The sequence below is a fragment of the Sardina pilchardus genome, chromosome 15, assembly GCF_963854185.1.
Source record: "Sardina pilchardus chromosome 15, fSarPil1.1, whole genome shotgun sequence".
NCBI lineage: Eukaryota > Metazoa > Chordata > Actinopteri > Clupeiformes > Clupeidae > Sardina > Sardina pilchardus.
This window is the reverse complement of record NC_085008.1, coordinates 7,656,926-7,677,081: the sequence shown is the minus strand read 5'-3', so window position 1 is coordinate 7,677,081 and position 20,156 is coordinate 7,656,926. Positions and strand designations below refer to the sequence as shown.

Below are 20,156 nucleotides of genomic sequence, written 5' to 3'. Positions count from 1 at the left end.
TCATGTGAGCTTCAACTTTCTAGGAATCTTGTATTTGCTTGCTTTGGTTATTTGCACTCCTGGACTTTTTTTATTTGACCCCCGTGTGAAAGCTTTTTCTTCCATTTCCCTCAAATCCCAGAATCCTCTAATGTCAAAATGAAGGAGGTTTCCTAGAAAATGTCATCCTTTGCAGAGAGCGAGTCTCTGTGTCCCCCAGGGTCGGTCTCTGGCCAAGTGGCGGAGCGGGCCCAGCTGGAGCAGGTGAATTGCCCAGATGGGAGTCCAGTTTTGGTCTTCATTCACTGAGTTCAAATAACTGTTGGTCTCCAGTCAGCAGTGAAATTGGCATAGTCGCACTTTTACGGAAGTGCCCTTGAACGTATTTTGTTCCCTTTTTAAATGGAATTGATGTTTTCTATATTAACACAAGATTGTAGTTCATTTGAAAACTATAAAACAGATTTGTATGTGTTTTACTAGCATTTTACATGTCAACCTTCAAAAAATTAGCTATTTTGTTTGGTGTTTTACCGAGGCATTCATTTTGTCAATTTGAAGTCATTTTTGTTTGTGCCTTTTTGTCTTTTAGGCCAACCTCTGGTCTATGTTGTGATTTGCTTTGACTTTTTAATTATTTGTAGCCGGCTTACTTTGTTAACAATTCTAGGTATTGTTTGACCTATTCCTCCAACAGGACTCCCAAAGATGACCTTCCCCAAAGTAAGGCTGGTCCTCGTGTGATATCCGTAGACTGTGAGAATGTAGCACAGTGTTTAGTTTCTGCAGTAGAGTATCATCTTTAGTCATCTTGTGTCAGCAGAATCACATAGCAGTTTACCGATTATGAAATACTGTTGCAATATTTAGCCATTACATTGTTTGTCAACGAAAGGTCCGCATTGATGATGTGGAACGTGTTTCATTTGATCATTGCATATACCAATACAATGCACAATTTGACTGCATTTTTTCTATGACTGTAAAATTTAATTAATAAAACACTGGAAATTGTCACATTAATTGTGTTGTGTTATTTGGCTTTGTGTTTATTCATGTGTGCGAATGTGCAATACATGTGTGTATATTTGAACTATTTAGGTATATATTATGAACGTGGCCTGAAAGCTATACAAAAGGTAGACAGAAACACCAATTATATGTCTCTGCTGTCACTTAACAGCTTAAAAAATGAACTAAATCAAGCAGACATGTCCACCACAGATGACTGCGAGGGGACCTCCTAAAAGCTTCGCTGTGACTCTGCAGCCAGTGTACAGTGAGAAAGGAAGTATAATTGTAACCCTTCTCAAGAAGTTGACCCAAAGAGATACTTTTCCCATCACAGGTCTTATTTTATTATGCTCTCCTCTCCAATGAAAGAATCTTGCAAAGTACAGTTCAGTTGGAGACAGGGGAAGAGAGAATTAAGTGCTTAACTTAAAGCTGACAAGCGTGTGTGATGTTACCACAAAATATATGTACAGGAATAAGTGTAGTGGGAAAGAAAAATACAAAAATTACAGGATTTCTAAAAGTAGAAAAGTGTTTATAAAGCAATGCTTGCGGCCTTGGTACTTAACTGGTATGAAATGAGCTCCTGGATGACTTTTATGTTGTTGTTATGACGTTACTCTACCATATTCTGCTACGCAAATATATTTTTTGTCTACATTCATTTATCTTCTGATTTAACTTTATTTTACATTATTTACAATGCATATTGTCGATACAAAAACAACCTCTGGTTAAAATTCGCCCGTCTCTTCTCCATCCATGCAGGAGGAACAAAAAGTAAAACCACTTAAATATTTGCTCAATTAAAGACTAGCATATGACATACATAAAAGCTGTGATGTATCAACATTGACAGCCAAGCAGACTGGTCTACAATCTGCCTGTACACATAGATTTTTTTTTATCATTATTGCTTTTATACAAAAAAGTGCTGAATCCTTGAAGAAAACATAAAAAATAGATGTAAGATGAATTTCCTGTAATGTTTTTTGTGTCTTGTCTTTTCGCTATGAACAACTCTACTGGGGATCTACGTAGGCAAAGGCGACGTTGTAGGTGACCTGGTAGCCGTTGTCCCAGGCGTACAACACTCGCTCTTTCGGGTTATAGTCGATCTGCGTGTTGTATGTGTAGTTGTTGCTGAAGGGCAATCGGGGAACCATCTGCGTGTTGGTGTGTGTGTCGAAGGCATACGCCAGGTTGGTGTTGCGCTGCTCGAAGCTGTCCGTCGCGTAAAGCACACCGCAGACGATGAAGCAGTTGCCGTAGTGATTGCGGCGCAGGCCGGTCCGCCAGGTGCTCTCCCGGCGGATGCTCAGGTCCGTGGGGTCGAGGCGGCTCAGGAAGATCACCTCCTGCAGGAAGCCCTCGTCGTCCAGCGCTGGGTAGACGACCCACAGGCCACTCTCGTCCACCGCCAGCTCCATGTCCGAGTGGCCGCGCCAGCGCCACGTCGACGAGTCCTCGTTGTCGAAGATGGCGTCGTGCAGCATGGTCCACGCCGCCACGTAGCGCAGACGCAGGTCGTACTTGATGATGTCGCGAGAGAAGGCCCGGTTGTAGTAGAAGGCGCCGTTGTACACCACGTGACCCGTACCGATCCAGTTGTACGGCAGCTTGTAGGAGTTGGTGAAGCGGCCTGAGGAAGCAAAAGGGACAAATATTAGGTGGACATGTTTGTCATCCCTTGGTGTCACGGGCACGCTGGCGACTACGCTGCTCCCTCTAGCTCTTTTGTCTTATGTATGTTTCTTGTTTGTCTGATTGTTTGTTTTACAGCACTTTGGTCAACTGTTGTTGTTTTTTAAAGTGCTATACAAATAAATTGACATTGACATTGACACCTAAAATACGGAAGAAGTCGCTCCTTACTGCTACATTTCCAAATGGCTTTTTTCTGTTTTCTCCAAAGGATTTGCTTTCTGCCTTGAGGTTTAACAAAGTGCTCACTGAAAAATCTTTGGCCTTATATGACATTTGCACCAAATGATCAATTGACACTTACAGAGATAGTGTAACATTTATAGGAATTGACATGAGATCACATACCTTCCTTAAACACCTCCAAGTTGCGGAACTCCTGCAAATTGTTGCCATAGTAATAGTTGGCCACATAGATTTTGTCGTCCTTGGCCAGTGGGTCCTTCATCCAGGCTCCTTCCCTGCGGCCATAGTGGGTGTGAGTGACAGGCTCTGAGATGGTCGACAAGGTGTCCTTGCACTCTCCTGTTCAAAAAGCACCAAAATGACCAATGTTTAGTATGCTAATATGCTAATGCTATGCTAGTTACACAAATACGTACAGTATTTCATTTTGAATAGAAAATAAGCATAACATCATCAGTCATCCTAAAATCAATTAGAAACTTGACAGACATAGTCCCCCCAAGTCGTAAAAGATGAGAATGTCAGACTCAATCTGTAATCTGAGTAAACTGAGCAGTTCGACTCACCTGGCTTCCTGTTTGGCTTGTCTGTCGTGGTCTTCTTAAACCCATCAGTCTCGATGTTCTCCTCCGTATCCTCCTCATCCCAGCTGATGCTGTACTTGCGTTTCAGGCCGACTGGCTTTCTGGTTGTCTTAACTGGGCTGGTAGTTGAGGGCTCAGCCTTTGGGGTGGTTGCTGGCCTTTGGGTTACAGCTTTAGCCATTTCGGTAGGTGTTCCGTTGGTGGTGCGCTCCGTGGTGGGGCTGGGTGTCGTTGCACTGGGGGTTGTCACTCTGGCAGTTGTGGCTGTGTTGATGGTGGTTGGGAGTACAGTGGTAGCCTTAACTGCTGAAGCAGCCTTCGATAAGGTTGACAAGGTGCTGGCGATCAGTGGCTCATTGTCAGCAACTGATTCCTTTCTTGTCCTCTTGACAATAGCCTGTGTTGTTCCTCGCCTTTCAGTGTCCCTGGCAACATCAGATGGCCGCTGTGTACTCTGTGAAGTTTCCGTGACATTGGTCTCTACAGCGACTGCGCCGTGATCTGGCAAGGCAAGAGGTGTGACAGGCGCTTCTGTGCCCTGGACCATTGCTCTCTCTGTGGGGGCCTTGGAAAGGTGAGGCCTAATCGGCAGGTGTTGGGTAGTTTCAGGGTTTGCCAAGACGGGACGCGGCGTCACCGACGGGCCCTCCGAGAGTGGCAGGGCCTGGCTTGAGGCATTGCCAGCCTCGACGCTCACTGCCAGGGGTAGAGCTTCCTGCTGGGCCGCCCTCTTGTTGGTGGGCTGTTCGGCCTCAGTCTCGGCGGTCTCAGGCATGGTCATGACCACACCAGGGTCGGAGGTCATTTCAAAGTGGTTCGGCGAGTCGGACTGCTCGAACTGCAAGGGACTGCCACTGTTGGCCCCCGAGGCTCCGCTCTGACCATGGCTTAGGGTCTTGCGATTGGCTGGTATAGACCACGCCTTAACAAGAGGTCTGTAGGCCTTGGGCTTGGGTTGGATGAGTTGCTCATCTATGAAATAGTCGAGCATGCCGTCGCCACTCAGAACTTCATCCTCCAAAGCTACAGGATAGACAAATGAGGAATAAGATACATGCCAGTGTACTTTCGCCTCCAAACTCTATGGTCAGGAGTCACACAAAGGACCGATATGTTAGAACATCATTCTAGTCAGACATATTCATCACCACCTATGCAAAACCAAGCCATTCATTCTCAGTATACATGTATGTAGTAGTTGGCTTAACTCCACATCAAACCCTTAGCAATTCACATCTACAACTAGCATGGATACTAGACAGGCAAATTGTGCACTAAGTGAAAGTGAACATAGTCTTATCAGAGTAAACAAAACAATCCTCCCTAAAGACAACAATAGAGTATCTCTAGAGTCTCTTTAACTCTCTATCTTAGTATACTGTATATCTAACTATACATTCAGGCTGGTACTACTTACTGTTGTCCTCTTTGACGGTCTCCTCTGCAGTCTGAGATTTGTAGTAGGTCATGCCCCTGATGACTATCTTTGGCTGGGCAGGTGCTTTGTGCTCCTTGTTTTGGTTACTGACCCCCATAGCCTCATCGTCAGCCTTCTTTGTGAACTGTGAGGGGTCATGTCCTCCGATAAACTTCTCATCATATTTATCCTGTCAGAATAAACAGACCATGCATGACTGAGCAACTCGTACATATTGCATAATATCACTTCTATGGTGAGGCCATAATGAGTTACGCCATGTTTAGGACTTTTACACTTTATTTTAAAACTTTATTGCATTAGAGTACATACACTGTTACATTCAGTATACTGCACATACGGTGTGTTACAGTACACAAAACTGTTAGCATCGTCTGCTACCTTTAACTCTCAAATAATTGACAATGACCATTAACCCCAACCCTGACCTAACCCTGTCTAAGCCTATTTATTCCCTATTGTCAACAAAGAGTAAACAGAGTTGGTTTAGGGTTGATAATTGCCAATTGGAATGAGGTTGGACCCACATCTAATTTATGTCCTTTTATGGATTCAGACCTCAATGACTTGTCCTTATTAAACTCTTTTTCAACATTTTTTAGATCTGTAGTAATGTATCAATGTATTATGGCAACAGATATTGTTTGAGCAATGAGAATCCAACTTGTGTGGAAAAATTGATGGGGGGTTTATGAGATCACTGGCCAACTGTGTGGGACTCGAGACTCACAAGTGTTGAACCAGAGGGATATGGCTCTCCAGAGTAGATAATTCACATCACACGTGTGTGTGTGTGTGTGTGTGTGTGTGTGTGTGTGTGTGTGTGTGTGTGTGTGTGTGTGTGCCTGCACAGATCAACACAAATTAATAAATGGCTGCGCTGAGCTTAGATTGTGTAAACGAATGACAGTATAATAGGGATTTCTACAGTCACTGGTGTAAACAAAATGATAAGTATGACCCTCACCGAACCGTTTGTCCCAATCAACTGACTTTTGATAGCAGAGAAGATAAACACATTTAATTTTCCGATTTAATGAAAGCTTTTTGGCAAATCTGGCTGGTGGTGAGATAATGGCAGGCCATTCCAATCCTGAAAGCTGCACAGAGCAATTTCCCAGATGGACTTTCAGAAGGGCTAGTACTCTTCCAACTAGCCACTCCTTCTCAACATGGCAATCACACTCTGATCACTCTCAGAGTAACTGGTAAGGATCTCATTTAAATGTACTTCTCATGGAGGTTATTGTACATTTTGTTTATTACTGTCAGTACCATGGGGTACTTCACTTATAGGAGACCATAAAACTCCAGAATTCTACTTCATCTACACACTGTACTGTACGTTCGGCAAAGCGAAGCCAAATGCTGGATTTATCTAATCATCTCTCAGGCCTATTTTCAAGAGGGACCAAACTCTCATCTTTCGGCATCTCTGGGGAAAACTGAGCAGAGCGCATGTGTAGGCCTACCGTACATTTATCTTTACCAGATGTACTGAAAGTGATGCCATGACACCTGCAAACCAAACGGATTGTTTGATGATGGGGAAATAATGTAGGCCTATTCATCACTGAGCTACTGTGTTTGAGAGCCTACCTCTAAGTTCTGATAGGCCGCTGCTTGGTCACTTTGTAGTGTAAGTCTCTTCCGTTTCTCATTACGTGGTGGGGTTGCCGATGTGGGGTTTTCTGTCTCCTGGATTGGCAGACTTGTAGGTGTGATTATGTTGTGCTGGTTTGCCTCCTCTTTCGTGTCATTCTGCAACACCTGAGAGGGCGCACAGAATACAATCAGAGTTGTACGCACTGAATAAACGATATTAGCCAACACGGAAACTACCACAACCCATATCAACACTAGCACCACTTCAGTTTAGACTACACCGTTTCTTATGATCGTGTTATTCTTAATTAAGCAAGAACCACATTTGTTTACTAGCCAAGGAGACCGCGTTCTCTTACTTGCGCTGTTATAGAATGTAGAAAACTTACTTTTTCAATACTGTCGACACGATTGAGGAGTTTAGTGGTAACCGAGTGTAGCTTCAGCAGGTCCATTCCGTAGAAGGATCCTTCCAGCAGCTCAATAATCGTGGACAGCTAAACAAAAAAACAAATAAATCCCATAAGGAAGGCGGATATGAATGAAAAACAAATATATTCACCAGCAGACTGCAACTGAAAACGAGTATTCCAGCCATATTTGATGGAAACTTTCGCGTACGTCCAACAGGTTTCTGATAAACAGATGAGCGCATCTTTGCGAGATGACATAACTGATCCAGTAAAGCCGTGAGAGCATTGCAATCAAGAGCGCAGGCCACTATTCCGGTCACCTTGACATTGTCTTCGCTGGCCTCCCGAAGCTTTTTCAACCGGTAGTCCCCCTCGCAAGGGTTTAGCGCCGACGGTGGCGCGATGCACGCACATTTGCAGTCGGGCCCCGATGTCACTGTCTCCACGGTGTAGAAGTCGTTCGGCGTGGCTGTGCCTTCCTCGATCCGGCGGCAGGCGCTCCTGCTCAGGGGTCTGACAACACATTTACATCCACAGTCAGAGCCTTCCGAAAGCGCTTTCACTTTGTCATAATCACCCAGCAGCTATAAAGGAAAGAGGACGCAGGTATTTTTCTACCAGGCACAATCAGCACAGAAAATTCCATTTAATGCATTGACCATGTGTGGTGTTAATAACTGACTGAATATGCCATAAATTACATGCAATATGTTGAACACCACACCAAGACATGCATTGTTATTTCTGCAAATATTCCAAATAATCTAAATAGGTCAGTGTTCCGAAATGATCTTCTTGAGAAAATGCGCAAGACTCACCTGGGTTAGTATGCCCTCTCCATTCTCCGTCTCGAGTGTTAAAGTGTCGTTGTGGTCTTCTTCGGTCTCTACTGGTGAGCCAAGCTGCAACTTTGGCGCAGCGGAACAACACGCGGTAGCTGCCCACCACAGAGCGCACCAGATTCCCAGCCGAGTCATAGTTAAACTATACGAATATTTAACAGTTCACAGTCTAGTCAGATAAGCCAGTAACTTAATTGGTTAAATGGTTTGCATAGACGCGTCAACGAATATCATAAGGTGTAAAATAATCCCCTTTGTTTTCATGGATACATCAATAACTTTTCGTTGAGGTCGTCTTGTGGTACATATTTGTCTCCAAAGTAAACTATTGACGCCTTCTAGATGGTTGTCCTACAGACAGATAGCAGGTGTTCAGTGCCCTCTGTCAGAAAGGTTTCTGGGGAATGTTTGCAAAGCAGAGCTGACTGAGAAGTGGAGTCCCTTCGGAACAGATGGGGAGGACCAAGGATAGAGAGGTACCAGCCACTAGCCCTCTCTCTCTCTCTCTCTCTCTCTCTCTTTCTCTCTCTGGCGGTTTTCTCACTGCCTCTCTCCATACAGTTTTCTCACTGTCTCCACAGTACATAACAAAGCACTGCAGCCATTGTGGCACCAATTTGAATTAAGCAAGGACACAGCTGAATAGCAAAAGTTTCGTTTTTTTTTTTTTTTTTTTTTTAAATCAGCACCTTCTCTCTACTGACCCTTGAACTAGAAATTGAACTGTGACTAGCAGCAATCAAGTTAAACCAATTTCTGACAACTGTCTTTAAGGAAGATGAAACTGTGCTGATGCTTGGTGATGCTTTTCACTCCATGGCCCTTTCAGGGATTGGCCTTAAATGTTTAGAGATTAGTAATAATGTTGAGGTTGAAATACCCACAGTACACTTCCATTTTATGAAAGGCCAAAGGACGGGCAACTAAACCTGATTAAGTTTTGGCCTCATTTATTTCCTCTATTTGAGAGTAGTAACTATGCCAATGTAATAAATAAATAACTGACTGAGTTAGACCTGGGTCCATTTGAGACAAAGTCTAGGGAGACCCCTCCTGGTACCACTGGGGAACATTTTTTCAGTGGCCGTTGCACCTTAAAGGTTGCTTACATAACCTTGGTTCTCTGACAGCATGAGTAAGGTAGGGACATGGGGACATGCACCCTCACAGGTTACCCATAAGCCATATGAAATGTAGAGAAATCTGTATCCGTTACAATGTTCCTCTCAGAACAAAATGGCTCCAACAAATCATTTCGAGCTGTGTCCTACATCAAAAAAAGAAAGCTGGTTTAATGGAATATGGACCATATTCCATTAAACCAGCCATCGTTGGCTGGCCGTTTGATGTATGTGTAGTAGAGGAGGCACTACCCTCTCCCTTACATACTGTACCCATGATGCAACATCACCGCTTCAGTCTACTGTAGCTGACCAACCTCTTCTTTCCACCAGCAAGGAGGGTGGTCTGGTGAGACACCATGGTGCAATCAGAGAACCAGTGGTACATGAGTAACCCCACTGTAAATTCTGAAGGATTCGTTTTAGTATCTCACAGTATGCTCCCTCATTGTCAGAGAGGTTGAGATCCACCCCCTGACGTACCCCATATAACACTATATGTGCCACCCAAAACCTTAGGTCCCACAAAGAGGCTATTGCAAACACTGGTCGAAGGTGCTGAACCCCTTTAATAAATTGGCATATGAGAGGTGTGTTTATCAGAGGCAGCTGTTTTATCTCCAAAACCTGCATGTCATGCTAAAATAGGCTGCGTGCACGAAAGGTTCTCTTGTTTCCACTGGAGCCATGGTGTGTTTGAACCTGCTGTTGTTGTTAATGTAATTAGTGTCTACACAGACCTAGTTGGATGTTTTTTCCTTGAAGGCCCCCCACCCGAACTCCTACCCGCATACACACACAAGTTTTATTCAACAATCAGGGTCTGGAGATGAATTACCAATGCCTACTGTAGCCTAGCCCAGCCTGAAGGTTGTTTATGCAAGGTTAGAGGTTATAAATAGCTACATGAATTTAAATGAGTCAGAGAAATTTCTTTGTTTATCACTCCTTTTGGTTTATTTTCTTACTCCATGATGATTTTTGGTTTACAGAAAGCTCCAGTGACATTCTAGTGCCTTATGGACATGGTAGTGTCTGCTTTGCAGGGCTTTGCTGTTTACTTACCACTACTGTGGTTGTCCATAATGCCACCTGATCTCGTCCGGCAGCTTTTTGATCGCCTGTGTGATGCACACTTGAAGGTCAATTTAGCAAAGTGTGAGTAAGCGAGCTGTAGACTGTAACTTTTTTATACGGTCTTTTAAATCCAATCTGACTCAATGTGCATTCACCAGAAGAAGACTGGTGAGCTGATATGACTGGGCTGCACAGAGCGCTCGTGGGGCTATGGCTCCATCTTCTGGTGTTATTAGCGAGTGTTTGCACACTTTTCCCACTGGACACAGCTCGAAATGATTTGTTGGAGCTATTTTGTTCAGAGAGTAACATTGTAACGGATACGCCCTTGGCCCCCATCCAGGCTGTGCTCTGAACAATATTTTTATTGAAGGGGGCCACTGTTGTGTGCTTGTGACTACACCGCTTCGCTGGGCGGTGAAATGTGAGTGCCCTTGTGGTCTCTGCACGCCTTTTGTTGGGCAAGGAACGGCCCCGCGAACGTGTGGCTCGAGGAGAGAAGAGCATCTGGCTGAACTCAAGGCCCTCACCACCAAAAATTGTGCTAGGCCCACTTCCTGAAAGGCCTCGGCGTAGGGGGGTAGGGGGTGTTGGCCACCCTTTTCGCCTAGGGGATTATGTTGGTGTAACCTGCGTTGTGGTGAACCACCACGGTTCAGCCCTGCACAAGCCCCAATCCAGCTAAAAGCCCAGGCTACTAGCTTTCATGCCAGCAGCACTCTTGAGGCGTCGGGGAGTGAGGTTTACTAACGTTCCACACGCACAGCAAAGCTAGCTGGCATCCGTTACATTGGCTCTGAGTGGAGCTCTGGGCTGGGGGGTTGGTACCTCGGCTTGTGGTAGAGCGACTGGTTTACCACTGCCTCTGTGAACGTGTCTGGGTGCTAGGGGAGCAGGGACTTGTGCCCTGCTGGGGGGGCACAGCTGGAGTGCCTCGGCCTTCCATCTCTTTGTCTCACACCACTTTTGCATGGTAGCCACAGCTGGATCCAAAAAGGCCTTTTGGATTCACTGGTTCATCTAGCAGTTTGGTGTTCTCCTTGTGGGAGAAGTTGGACAGTTTGAGCCAGCGAGCTTTCTCTTTCACAAGATTTCCCCTTCAGGAGAGAACATGAAAGTCATAGCCTGCTCCACAGCTTACACATCTGTGTATAAGTAAGTAGAGGTTTGTTCAGAGTTTGTATCACAAAGCTAGGTTTGGTGGTCTTTATGTCATCCTCCAACTCAAGACACGGACTGCAATCATGCAGCACACACTCGGAGGAGTGTCGGCAGAGAGCTTGTTTCCATATACACACATCCTAGTGGTGGTGTCAAGGTATTCCTCTTGTATGATTTTATTTACTATAATTCTTTGCTTTTGTTTATGTAAGCCCCTGTGTATAAAATGCACTACATAAATAAACTTGCCTTGCCTTGCCTATATGTTTGTGTGTCACAGTTGGTGTGCATCTCTACTTTGAATGTCTGTATAGAGTGATATTTGAGAATGAATACAATGGAAATTACCTATGTGTGTGCTAAGCAATGGATGGACATGTGTATTTGGAGTCTCTGTATTTTTGTCCTTTATTAACTGAGTACTGATGTCTTTTTCAAGTCAAGAAGCCAAGACTTGTGGGTACTGCCATGTGATGGTATTGAATTTCCCCTTGGGGATCAATAAAGTATCTATCTATCTGTCTATTGCAGATCCACCTTTCGGTCTTGAGAGGTCAGTAGAAATGCACAAATAGAGCCATAGATAAAGAAATTGTCAATTAGGTCTGTCCTCGGTTGTAAGCGATATCTTTGTCATGGTTAGAGTTAATATTTTGTATACAGTAGGTCATCTTGAAGCCATTTTGCCTCCGAAAAAAACTATTGTAGACTTCCATGTTTTTGCAAGTTGATCTTTCTTTTTCTCGCACACACAACACACACAAACAACATATAACTCTCTTCCTCTCTACCCTGCTGGAAAAAAACAGTCTGACCAGGGGCCTGTTGCACAAAAGCAGAATTAAGACATCCGGGATAAGTCACTGAGCCGCGATCACTGAATCCTAAACAAGAGCATACCGGCTGAATTGGTTGCACAAAGACCAATCCAGGATGAGCAGACACGGATTCATCAAGCCAGGTGTAAGTTATTCGGTGTATGTGCGCGTTCTCGTTTCTCCCCCAATAACTCGCGGTTGGAATAAAAAAATACGCGAAAAATAGCGTCTTGCACACAAAGTGAACAACCGCTTTTGATATAGACTAACAACGAGGTAAAGTTTTACTTTTTTGGATGGGGGTTCATGATTATTTCTGTTACATAGCGGGAGTAGGTGTGGCAGATCAACTGAATGCAAATTTACGTATGCACCCACGTGTGAGAGCTTCCTTGTCTCGGCACGCAACGTCATTAAGGAAGCGCTTTGCCACCGCAATGCACAAAGTATCTTAATTTGTCTTAAAAGCCGAATTAGTTGAAAACACCTTCGAAAAATGTCCCCTCCACTTCCAATCAACTACCAGCCTACAGCAGCCTATTCATCAAACATCTGTCAAAAAAGAAGCAAACAACGAGTAGGCTATGTTATTAATTATAAGGCCACCATAATTTAAATGACATCCATATGGTATTAGGCAGATATTCTGCTGTGTTTTGCGAGTAAATGCATGTAGCAAATAATATAAACTGCTCACAAAAAGTAAGGAAACTTGACTTTGGCCCATTATATCTCCCCTTTAGTAATACCAACCAGTAAAGTGTTTCATATCATTTTTATCGTTGATTTGTCACCTTTACAATGAGGTATAGCTGGTAAGCATAGGGCAATCATGGAATGAGCAACACAAGCACACGTGTAAGTAGTGCCAACGAAAAATGTGCCAAAATAGCCTGTTATGCTGTTGGAATTCACTTTTGTTACTTCAAGCATTGACGATTGCACTCTCCCACAGAAATGAGGAAAACAAAACATGTTAGGCATACATTTGTTCATTTTATACTCCGTGTCAGGGTCCTCAGTAGCGTGTAGAGGATCCATATGCAGCCACAACAGCTTGGCACCTTCTTCTCATGCTGGTCACCAACCTGGCTACATTCTGCTGTGGGATGGCATTCCATTCCTCGATAAGGATCTGTTGTAAGTCAGCCAACCTGGTTTTGTTGGTGACTCTGGCACGTACAGCATGCCCAAGCTGATCCCACAAGTGTTCACGGCAGGCCATTAGATCCTCTCCACTCCCAAATTCTGGAGGTACTCTCTGATGATCCCAGCTCTATGGGGGCGAGCGTTGGCATCCTGGAGGATGGCAATTGGTCCCATATTCTGGAGATATGGAATTGCCACTGGCTCCAGAATCTCATCCCGGTATCTAACTGCATGATGATTGCCTTCAATGATAACAAGGTCTGTCTTTCGAGTTAGGGAGATGTCACTCCACAGCAGAATGTAGCCAGGTTGGTGACCTGCATGAGAAGAAGGTGCCAAGCTGTTGTGGCTGCATATGGATCCTCTACACGCTACTGAGGACCCTGACACTGAGTATAAAATGAACAAATGTATGCCTAACATGTTTTGTTTTCCTCGTTTCTGTGGGAGAGTGCAATCGTCAATACTTGAAGTAACAAAGGTGAATTCCAATAGCATAACAGGCCATTTTGGCACATTTTTTGTTGGCACTACTTACACGTTTGCTTGTGTTGCTCATTCCATGATTGCCCTATGCTTACAAGCTATACCTCATTGTAAAGGTGACAAATCAACGATAAAAATGATATGAAACACTTTACTGGTTGGTATTACTAAAGGGGAGATATAATGGGCCAAAGTCAAGTTTCCTTACTTTTTGTGAGCGGTTTATAAATGGAATCTACAGCTCTTTAAAAAAAAATCACGTGGAGGTCTCATTTGAATGACAGCTAGCTGAACCAATCAGATAATGTAATTACCATTAGAATCAACTTATCTTGGATGTTAGCCTGGTCAGGAGCAGGCTAGCTCCACAGAATAAATCGCCATGGTAACTTATACCATAACATATCCTGCTGCCCCCTATCCCGCTTTTGTGCAACTGGATCACGGATAAATTGAGCCAGGATAACCAAGATATCCCGGGTTAATCCCTTATCCTAGTTTTGTGCAATAGGCCCCAGGTTAAGGTGGTTTGCTTGTTGAGTTTGTCGACTGGCTTGTTTGACCACCCTACAATGGTTGACTAGACCAGACCAGCAAATCTCTTGAGAAAACATACCTTCAGCTGGTTTTGCCCAGATTTTTTTTGTCTCTTTTTTTATTTTTTGTCTCTTTTCTTTTTCATTTTTTGTCTGTCTCCCCTAGCCTGACCAGCCAGACCCACATCAAGATGTAGGGTCTGGGAACTCACCATTGGCAGGGCTCAGTCGGAGGGGTGGGATTATCAGTTGTCTTTCAAATTCCCTCTCCACAATAGGATAACGCTAAACGAATCATCTTCTTGTTTTCAAGTAGCAGGATGTGTATCCTTCCCTCTCCACGCAATAGGATAATGCTAAACGAATCACCTTCTTGTTTAGCAAGGCACTTCCTCGTCGCCATTTTCCAGAAATACATCATGTCCGGTGCCGTTTTCTCATAGTTTTCCTCATGCTGATTGGTGGCTGTTCCACTCTCAGCTCATGCACGAGCTTAATGTGGGCACGAGCTCTCCTTCTGTACCTTACGTCAATCAGTAACCTGGCACTTAATTGGCTAAGTAAAACGGCACCGGAAACAAGCCCCTTGAAACGCCATGTTGAAGCCTGAAAAAATCATTCAATTTTGGCAATTTTCACTAGCCTAGCATTCCCATTGAAATGAATGGAGGCGGGACTTGTTCACTCTATGTGCGTAACCATCGCAACTTCTGGTCGCATGTCAGTCACCAATATGTTAAGCCCGCCCACCGACTCTAAACAAGATGTGATTGGTCCGGTCATTCTTCCATTTCTCAGCTCCCTAGCTCAATGGAGCGTTGCTAGACTGGCCCGGCAGCCAAATTAGATTTGCTGCCGCTAGGAGTGTCTAGATTTCTAGGCTATCTCTCCGCCATATGTACCCACAAGACAGTAGGGCTCCGAAAGGCTTTGCAGGTAAAGATCACAGCTTTCAGTTTCTGCAGTAAATTATTAAAGTAGTCAGTAATCATTAACTCAGGCCATTATCAACTTCTCAATATGTCAACAACATTTGTTTAGGCAAATCCCATTTAAATGCTGTGTCAGACACAGGCTTCTTTCCCTATAAGTAAATTAAATGGAGCATTCTCGACTTTTATTACACATTCAAAGCCAAACACAACAAATACAGCAATGCCGCTGATCCCATTACATCAATCGACTTGTTGTTTTGGGGGAGTCATTTCTTTTCATGCTTGTGTAATTGGTAAAATGACATGCCATGGTAATGCCCTTTCCTAGATTCTGTCACTAAGAGAGTTCTTGCGCTCTGCTTTTACAATGCTTTGAGGTACCACATCTCTGATTACTGTAATCATCTGTTTGAAAAAGGCAACACAACAAGAGAACGCTCAATTCAGCATCCTGTGGTTTGATTGAGACTGTGAAGATTATACAGACTCTTTATACATGGTACTCACATTTTCATGATGCAAATGCTTGATGGCAAGTAAACATCTGTTGGATTCTCTGGTTGTTGCATTGTGGTTTAGTTCTAATGTTTGTATTGAAGACTTGTGGGTACTGCCATGTGGTGGTATTGCAGATCCACCTTTCAGTCTTGAGAGGTCAGTAGAAATGCACAAATAGAGCCATAGATAAAGAAATTGTCGGTAACACTTTGCGGTAAGGGTACATGAATAATCATGAATTCATACATGAATTCATTCATGATTTATGCATTACTTAATGGCTTAATATCTCATGAATCATTAGGAGTTCACCATATGTCATTCATGACCTCAAGCATGAACAACGCATCAACTAAAGCATTAAGTATGGTGGCTACATCATTATGAACTATGGTTTATTAAGCATGATCATGATGATTTATTTTTCTGTACATGAATCATAATGAATTCATGCATGTAAGCTATGTTACTATGACTGTTGGGCTTAATTTGTAAAAACTCTCTAAACACACTTTCTTAAACTCTTTCTCTAAACACACGTCATTATTCACCACTTTAGTTGAGGGGCCACAAACATGATGAACTCATGAGTAACTAATACATAGTTAATCCCCTGATATTCTAAGAAAGCTTACATGCATGAAGCATGATAAATTATATACAGAAAAAAAATCATCATGATCATGCTTAATAAACCATAGTTCATAATGATGTAGCCACCATACTTAATGCTTTAGTTGATGTGTTGTTCATGCATGAAGTCATGAATGATATATGGTGAACTCATGTCAATTCCTGATGATTCATGATATATTAAGGCATGAAGTAATGCACAAATTATGAACTAATTCATGTATAAATTCATGATGATTCATGTACCCTTACCGTAGGTCTGTCCTCGGTTGTAAGCGATATCTTTGTCATGGTTAGAGTTAATATTTTCTATAGGTCATCTTGAAGCCATTTTGCCTCCGAAAAAAACTATTGTAGACTTCCATGTTTTTGCAAGTTGATCTTTCTTTTTCTCGCCCACACAACACACACAAACAACATATAACTCTCTTCCTCTACCCTGCTTGAAAAAAACAGTAGCTGCGTTTCCATTACAAATATGCGCAAAAACTTTGTCGATATTGTCTTAATGTCGAAAATCACAATTTTCGCAATTGCAGTGTTTCCATTACATTCGGCTAACTTAATTAAAATCTCGTGTATTCTCGCGTGCTGTAAGTCATTAGGAGACATGGCGGTTATCAACATAACCCAGATTTACACTAAATGCATTCAAATTGCCACCACGGCACCAACGCTGATTATCAGTCATTAGGCTATAAGCCATCAGAGGAGGAGGCCTACGTTTTGGTGGGGCAGAAACATAAAATTAAAAATGACATATCAATCACAGGAGTTTGTTATAGGCCTATGCTTAAATCATGTCACAGCCATGTCAGTGGAATATTTCGTAGATCAGCCCAGTTGATTAGTTTCTAGAACTAGAATCTAGAATCTAGATTTCTTTGAGCACCGTTCTCATTACGTTAAACCAGCAAAGCATAGCAACGTTGTTGCTATGGGTAAACAAAACTAGTTGAGCGGTTGCGTATGCAGCGTTTTTGAGAAAGTGTTGTCGGCGAGTTCACAGAGGAGCTTTGGATTCAACATTTTAGAATGACATGAGCCACTTTTAATGAATAAAAATGTTTTTTTTTTACATTATTCTCCCGGTGCCACTTCCTGTCGACAGTCTTCTTCGTCGGTTTCGTTCCTCCTAACATCCGGTTGTTGGATCACGTGACTCGTTAGATGCGAAAAAAGTGTTTCCATTGCAGTTTTGCGAAATATACAAATTTCGATACGCTCGAAATACCACCTCCCCCGAGCGCAAAAACTTTTTATCGAAAAATGTGATTTTTTTCGAAATGTGTGTGTTTCCATTCACCACATTTCTTTTCGCAAATCTTAATTTGCGCAATTTAATGGTCAATGGAAACGCAGCTAGTTTGACCAGGTTAAGGTGGTTTGCTTGTTGACCAGTTTGTCGACTAGCTTGTTTGACCACCCTACAATGGTTGACTAGACCAGACCAGGGGCCTGTACTACGAAGGGAGCTCAACCTACCCAGATGTAACCCAGTACTTTGCTAAACCGGGGTTGACAAAACCTGGTTATCTTCATTGGTGTTAATCGGTACTACGACGCTGAGTAAGAAGTTGATTTGTTGAACTGGGGTTAACCTCATCGGAGTTGGTGCGCGTTCACATAAAATGGGCGGGTTGCAGCGCAAATCATCACTTTTAATAGCTGCGTTTCCATTACAAATATGCGCAAAAACTTTGTCGATATTGTCTTAATGTCGAAAATCACAATTTTCGCAATTGCGGTGTTTCCATTACATTCGGCTAACTTAATTAAAATCTCGTGTATTCTCGCGTGCTGTAAGTCATTAGGAGACATGGCGGTTATCAACATTTAACCCAGATTTACACTAAATGCATTCAAATTGCCACCACGGCACTAACGCTGATTATCAGTCATTAGGCTATAAGCCATCAGCGGAGGAGGCCTACGTTTTGGTGGGGCAGAAACATAAAATTAAAAATGACATATCAATCACAGGAGTTTGTTATAGGCCTATGCTTAAATCATGTCACAGCCATGTCAGTGGAATATTTCGTAGATCAGCCCAGTTGATTAGTTTCTAGAACTAGAATGTAAAATCTAGATTTCTTTCAGCACCGTTCTCATCACGTTAAACCAGCAAAGCATAGCAACGTTGTTGCTATGGGTAAACAAAACTAGTTGAGCGGTTGCGTATGCAGCGTTTTTGAGAAAGTGTTGGCGAGTTCACAGAGTGTGGATTCAACATTTTAGAATGACACGAGACACTTTTAATGAATAAAAATATATATTTTTTACATTATTCTCCCGGTGCCACTTCCTGTCGACAGTCTTCTTCGTCGGTTTCGTTCCTCCTAACATCCGGTTGTTGGATCACGTGACTCGTTAGATGCGAAAAAGGTGTTTCCATTGCAGTTTTGCGAAATATACAAATGTCGATACGCTCGAAATACCACCTCACCCTAGCGCAAAAACTTTTTATCGAAAAATGTGAGTTTTTTCGAAATGTGTGTGTTTCCATTCACCACATTTCTTTTCGCAAATCTTAATTTGCGCAATTTAATGGTCAATGGAAACGCAGCTAATGATGACGCGATCACGTTATTTTACGGATAAGCAATGCGCAATGATTATAAAAAGTGCGAGGAATTAAAACCCACTTTACTATACATCAAATAGCCTACGTCGGCAGCAAACAAAGCAAGACAAGGCTGTTGGCAACGTAGGCTATTGCAGATCGGATATATGAAAGTAAAGTTTTATTTCATGTTCCTTAAATAGCCTATGTGTTACGCAGGATTAATAGCTTGCGGAATGTCTGAAATGTGTTGAAATAAATACATTTTGAGTTCATAAGAGTCCTACAGATGCAACACAATTCATGCCATGTATATGAATAAATATTAATAAAGGATAATTGAATGTTTAGCCCCATTGACTGATTTAGTGTATGCCTATCCTGTGAACATTTTAGATGCAACGGCAGTGCCGCTGGCAGCAGGTGAAAATGAAACTCAAAAACATTCAGAAGGTTTATAGGCCTAGTTATAGCTTGCATTAATATGTCTTAACTAGAAAACGTAATTTCGAGGAAATTACCAGTGCATGCAAAAGCAAGACATAAGATAAAATGTGAAACAAACTTAAATTTACAAACAGTTGTGGACAGAGGAAGGTGAGGGAAGGGGGGGGGGGGGCAGTGTGTTGTATGTATGTGGCTTAGGGGCAGAGGTGGAAAAGTCCAACCAACCAGCTGATTCTCAGTAGTAACTCTTCAGCCAGGCAGAGCAGCTAATTGGTGAGATCACCTGTGTTTCAGTGCAGGAGAGTTAGGTTAAGGTGAATGTTGTGGAGTGCATGGAGAAGTGTGGTATATATGAAGTGCTGCAGTCAGGGGTGTGTGTGTGTGTGTGTGTGTGTATGAGTGAATGGGTAGACAGAGAGAGCTTCTTCTTCTTCTTCTTTAGCTTATTGGCAGATTACAGCTCTTTGTTGCATACCGCCACCAACTGTACAGGAGTGTGCAAAGGGACTTGGCATTCTATCTTGGTCTGTTCAATAGGAAATGTTCATGTTATAGATAAAGAAAACAAAACAAAACAAAACAAAACAAAACAAAACAAAACAAAACAAAACAAAACAAAACAAAAAAAAAAAAAAAAAAAAAAGGATCCTAGATCCTTTTGATTAAGCCTGTGTCATTTAGAAAAATAAATAAGGATTTGATCATGTCTCTCTGCATTCCTTCTTCCTTAAGAATGTTCCCAATCCCATTTTCAGCCTCTCTTACTTTCCATTGCTGTCTGTGTTCTGTATATTTATTGCAATTAAATAAAACATGATCAACATCCTCTAAAATATGACATTCAGAGCATAAACCATTACTCTTTCCTATTAATCTAAGCGTACCATTAAGACCTGTGTGACCCAATCTTAGCCTACTATATACCACCTCTTCCCTTCTGTTGTTACATACTGTTATTATTTTCCTC

At 42.7% G+C, this 20,156-nt stretch overlaps 1 protein-coding gene across 1 annotated transcript; it reads right to left on the bottom strand.

Annotated features, from left to right (window-relative positions):
- Positions 1-1,331: 1,331 nt before the first annotated feature.
- olfml2ba (olfactomedin-like 2Ba) lies at positions 1,332-8,161 on the bottom strand. The gene is made up of 8 exons (XM_062555401.1): positions 7,742-8,161; positions 7,244-7,507; positions 6,900-7,007; positions 6,505-6,675; positions 4,885-5,074; positions 3,450-4,490; positions 3,046-3,222; positions 1,332-2,635 (listed from the first exon to the last, which is right to left on the bottom strand). The coding sequence occupies exons 1-8, from the start codon at positions 7,898-7,900 to the stop codon at positions 2,016-2,018; spliced, it is 2,730 nt and encodes a 909-aa protein (XP_062411385.1). The 5' UTR covers positions 7,901-8,161; the 3' UTR covers positions 1,332-2,015.
- Between the last annotated feature and the right edge of the window lie 11,995 nt (positions 8,162-20,156).

Coding starts and splice junctions, on each gene's coding strand:
- olfml2ba (XM_062555401.1), bottom strand. CDS start 7,900: ATGACTCGGCTGGGAATCTGGTGCGCTCTGTGGTGGGCAGCTACCGCG. Junction 6,676..6,899: donor GTGTCGACAGTATTGAAAAA/GTAAGTTTTCTA, acceptor GCGCCCTCTCAG/GTGTTGCAGAATGACACGAA. Junction 5,075..6,504: donor CGGCCTATCAGAACTTAGAG/GTAGGCTCTCAA, acceptor TTATTCTGACAG/GATAAATATGATGAGAAGTT.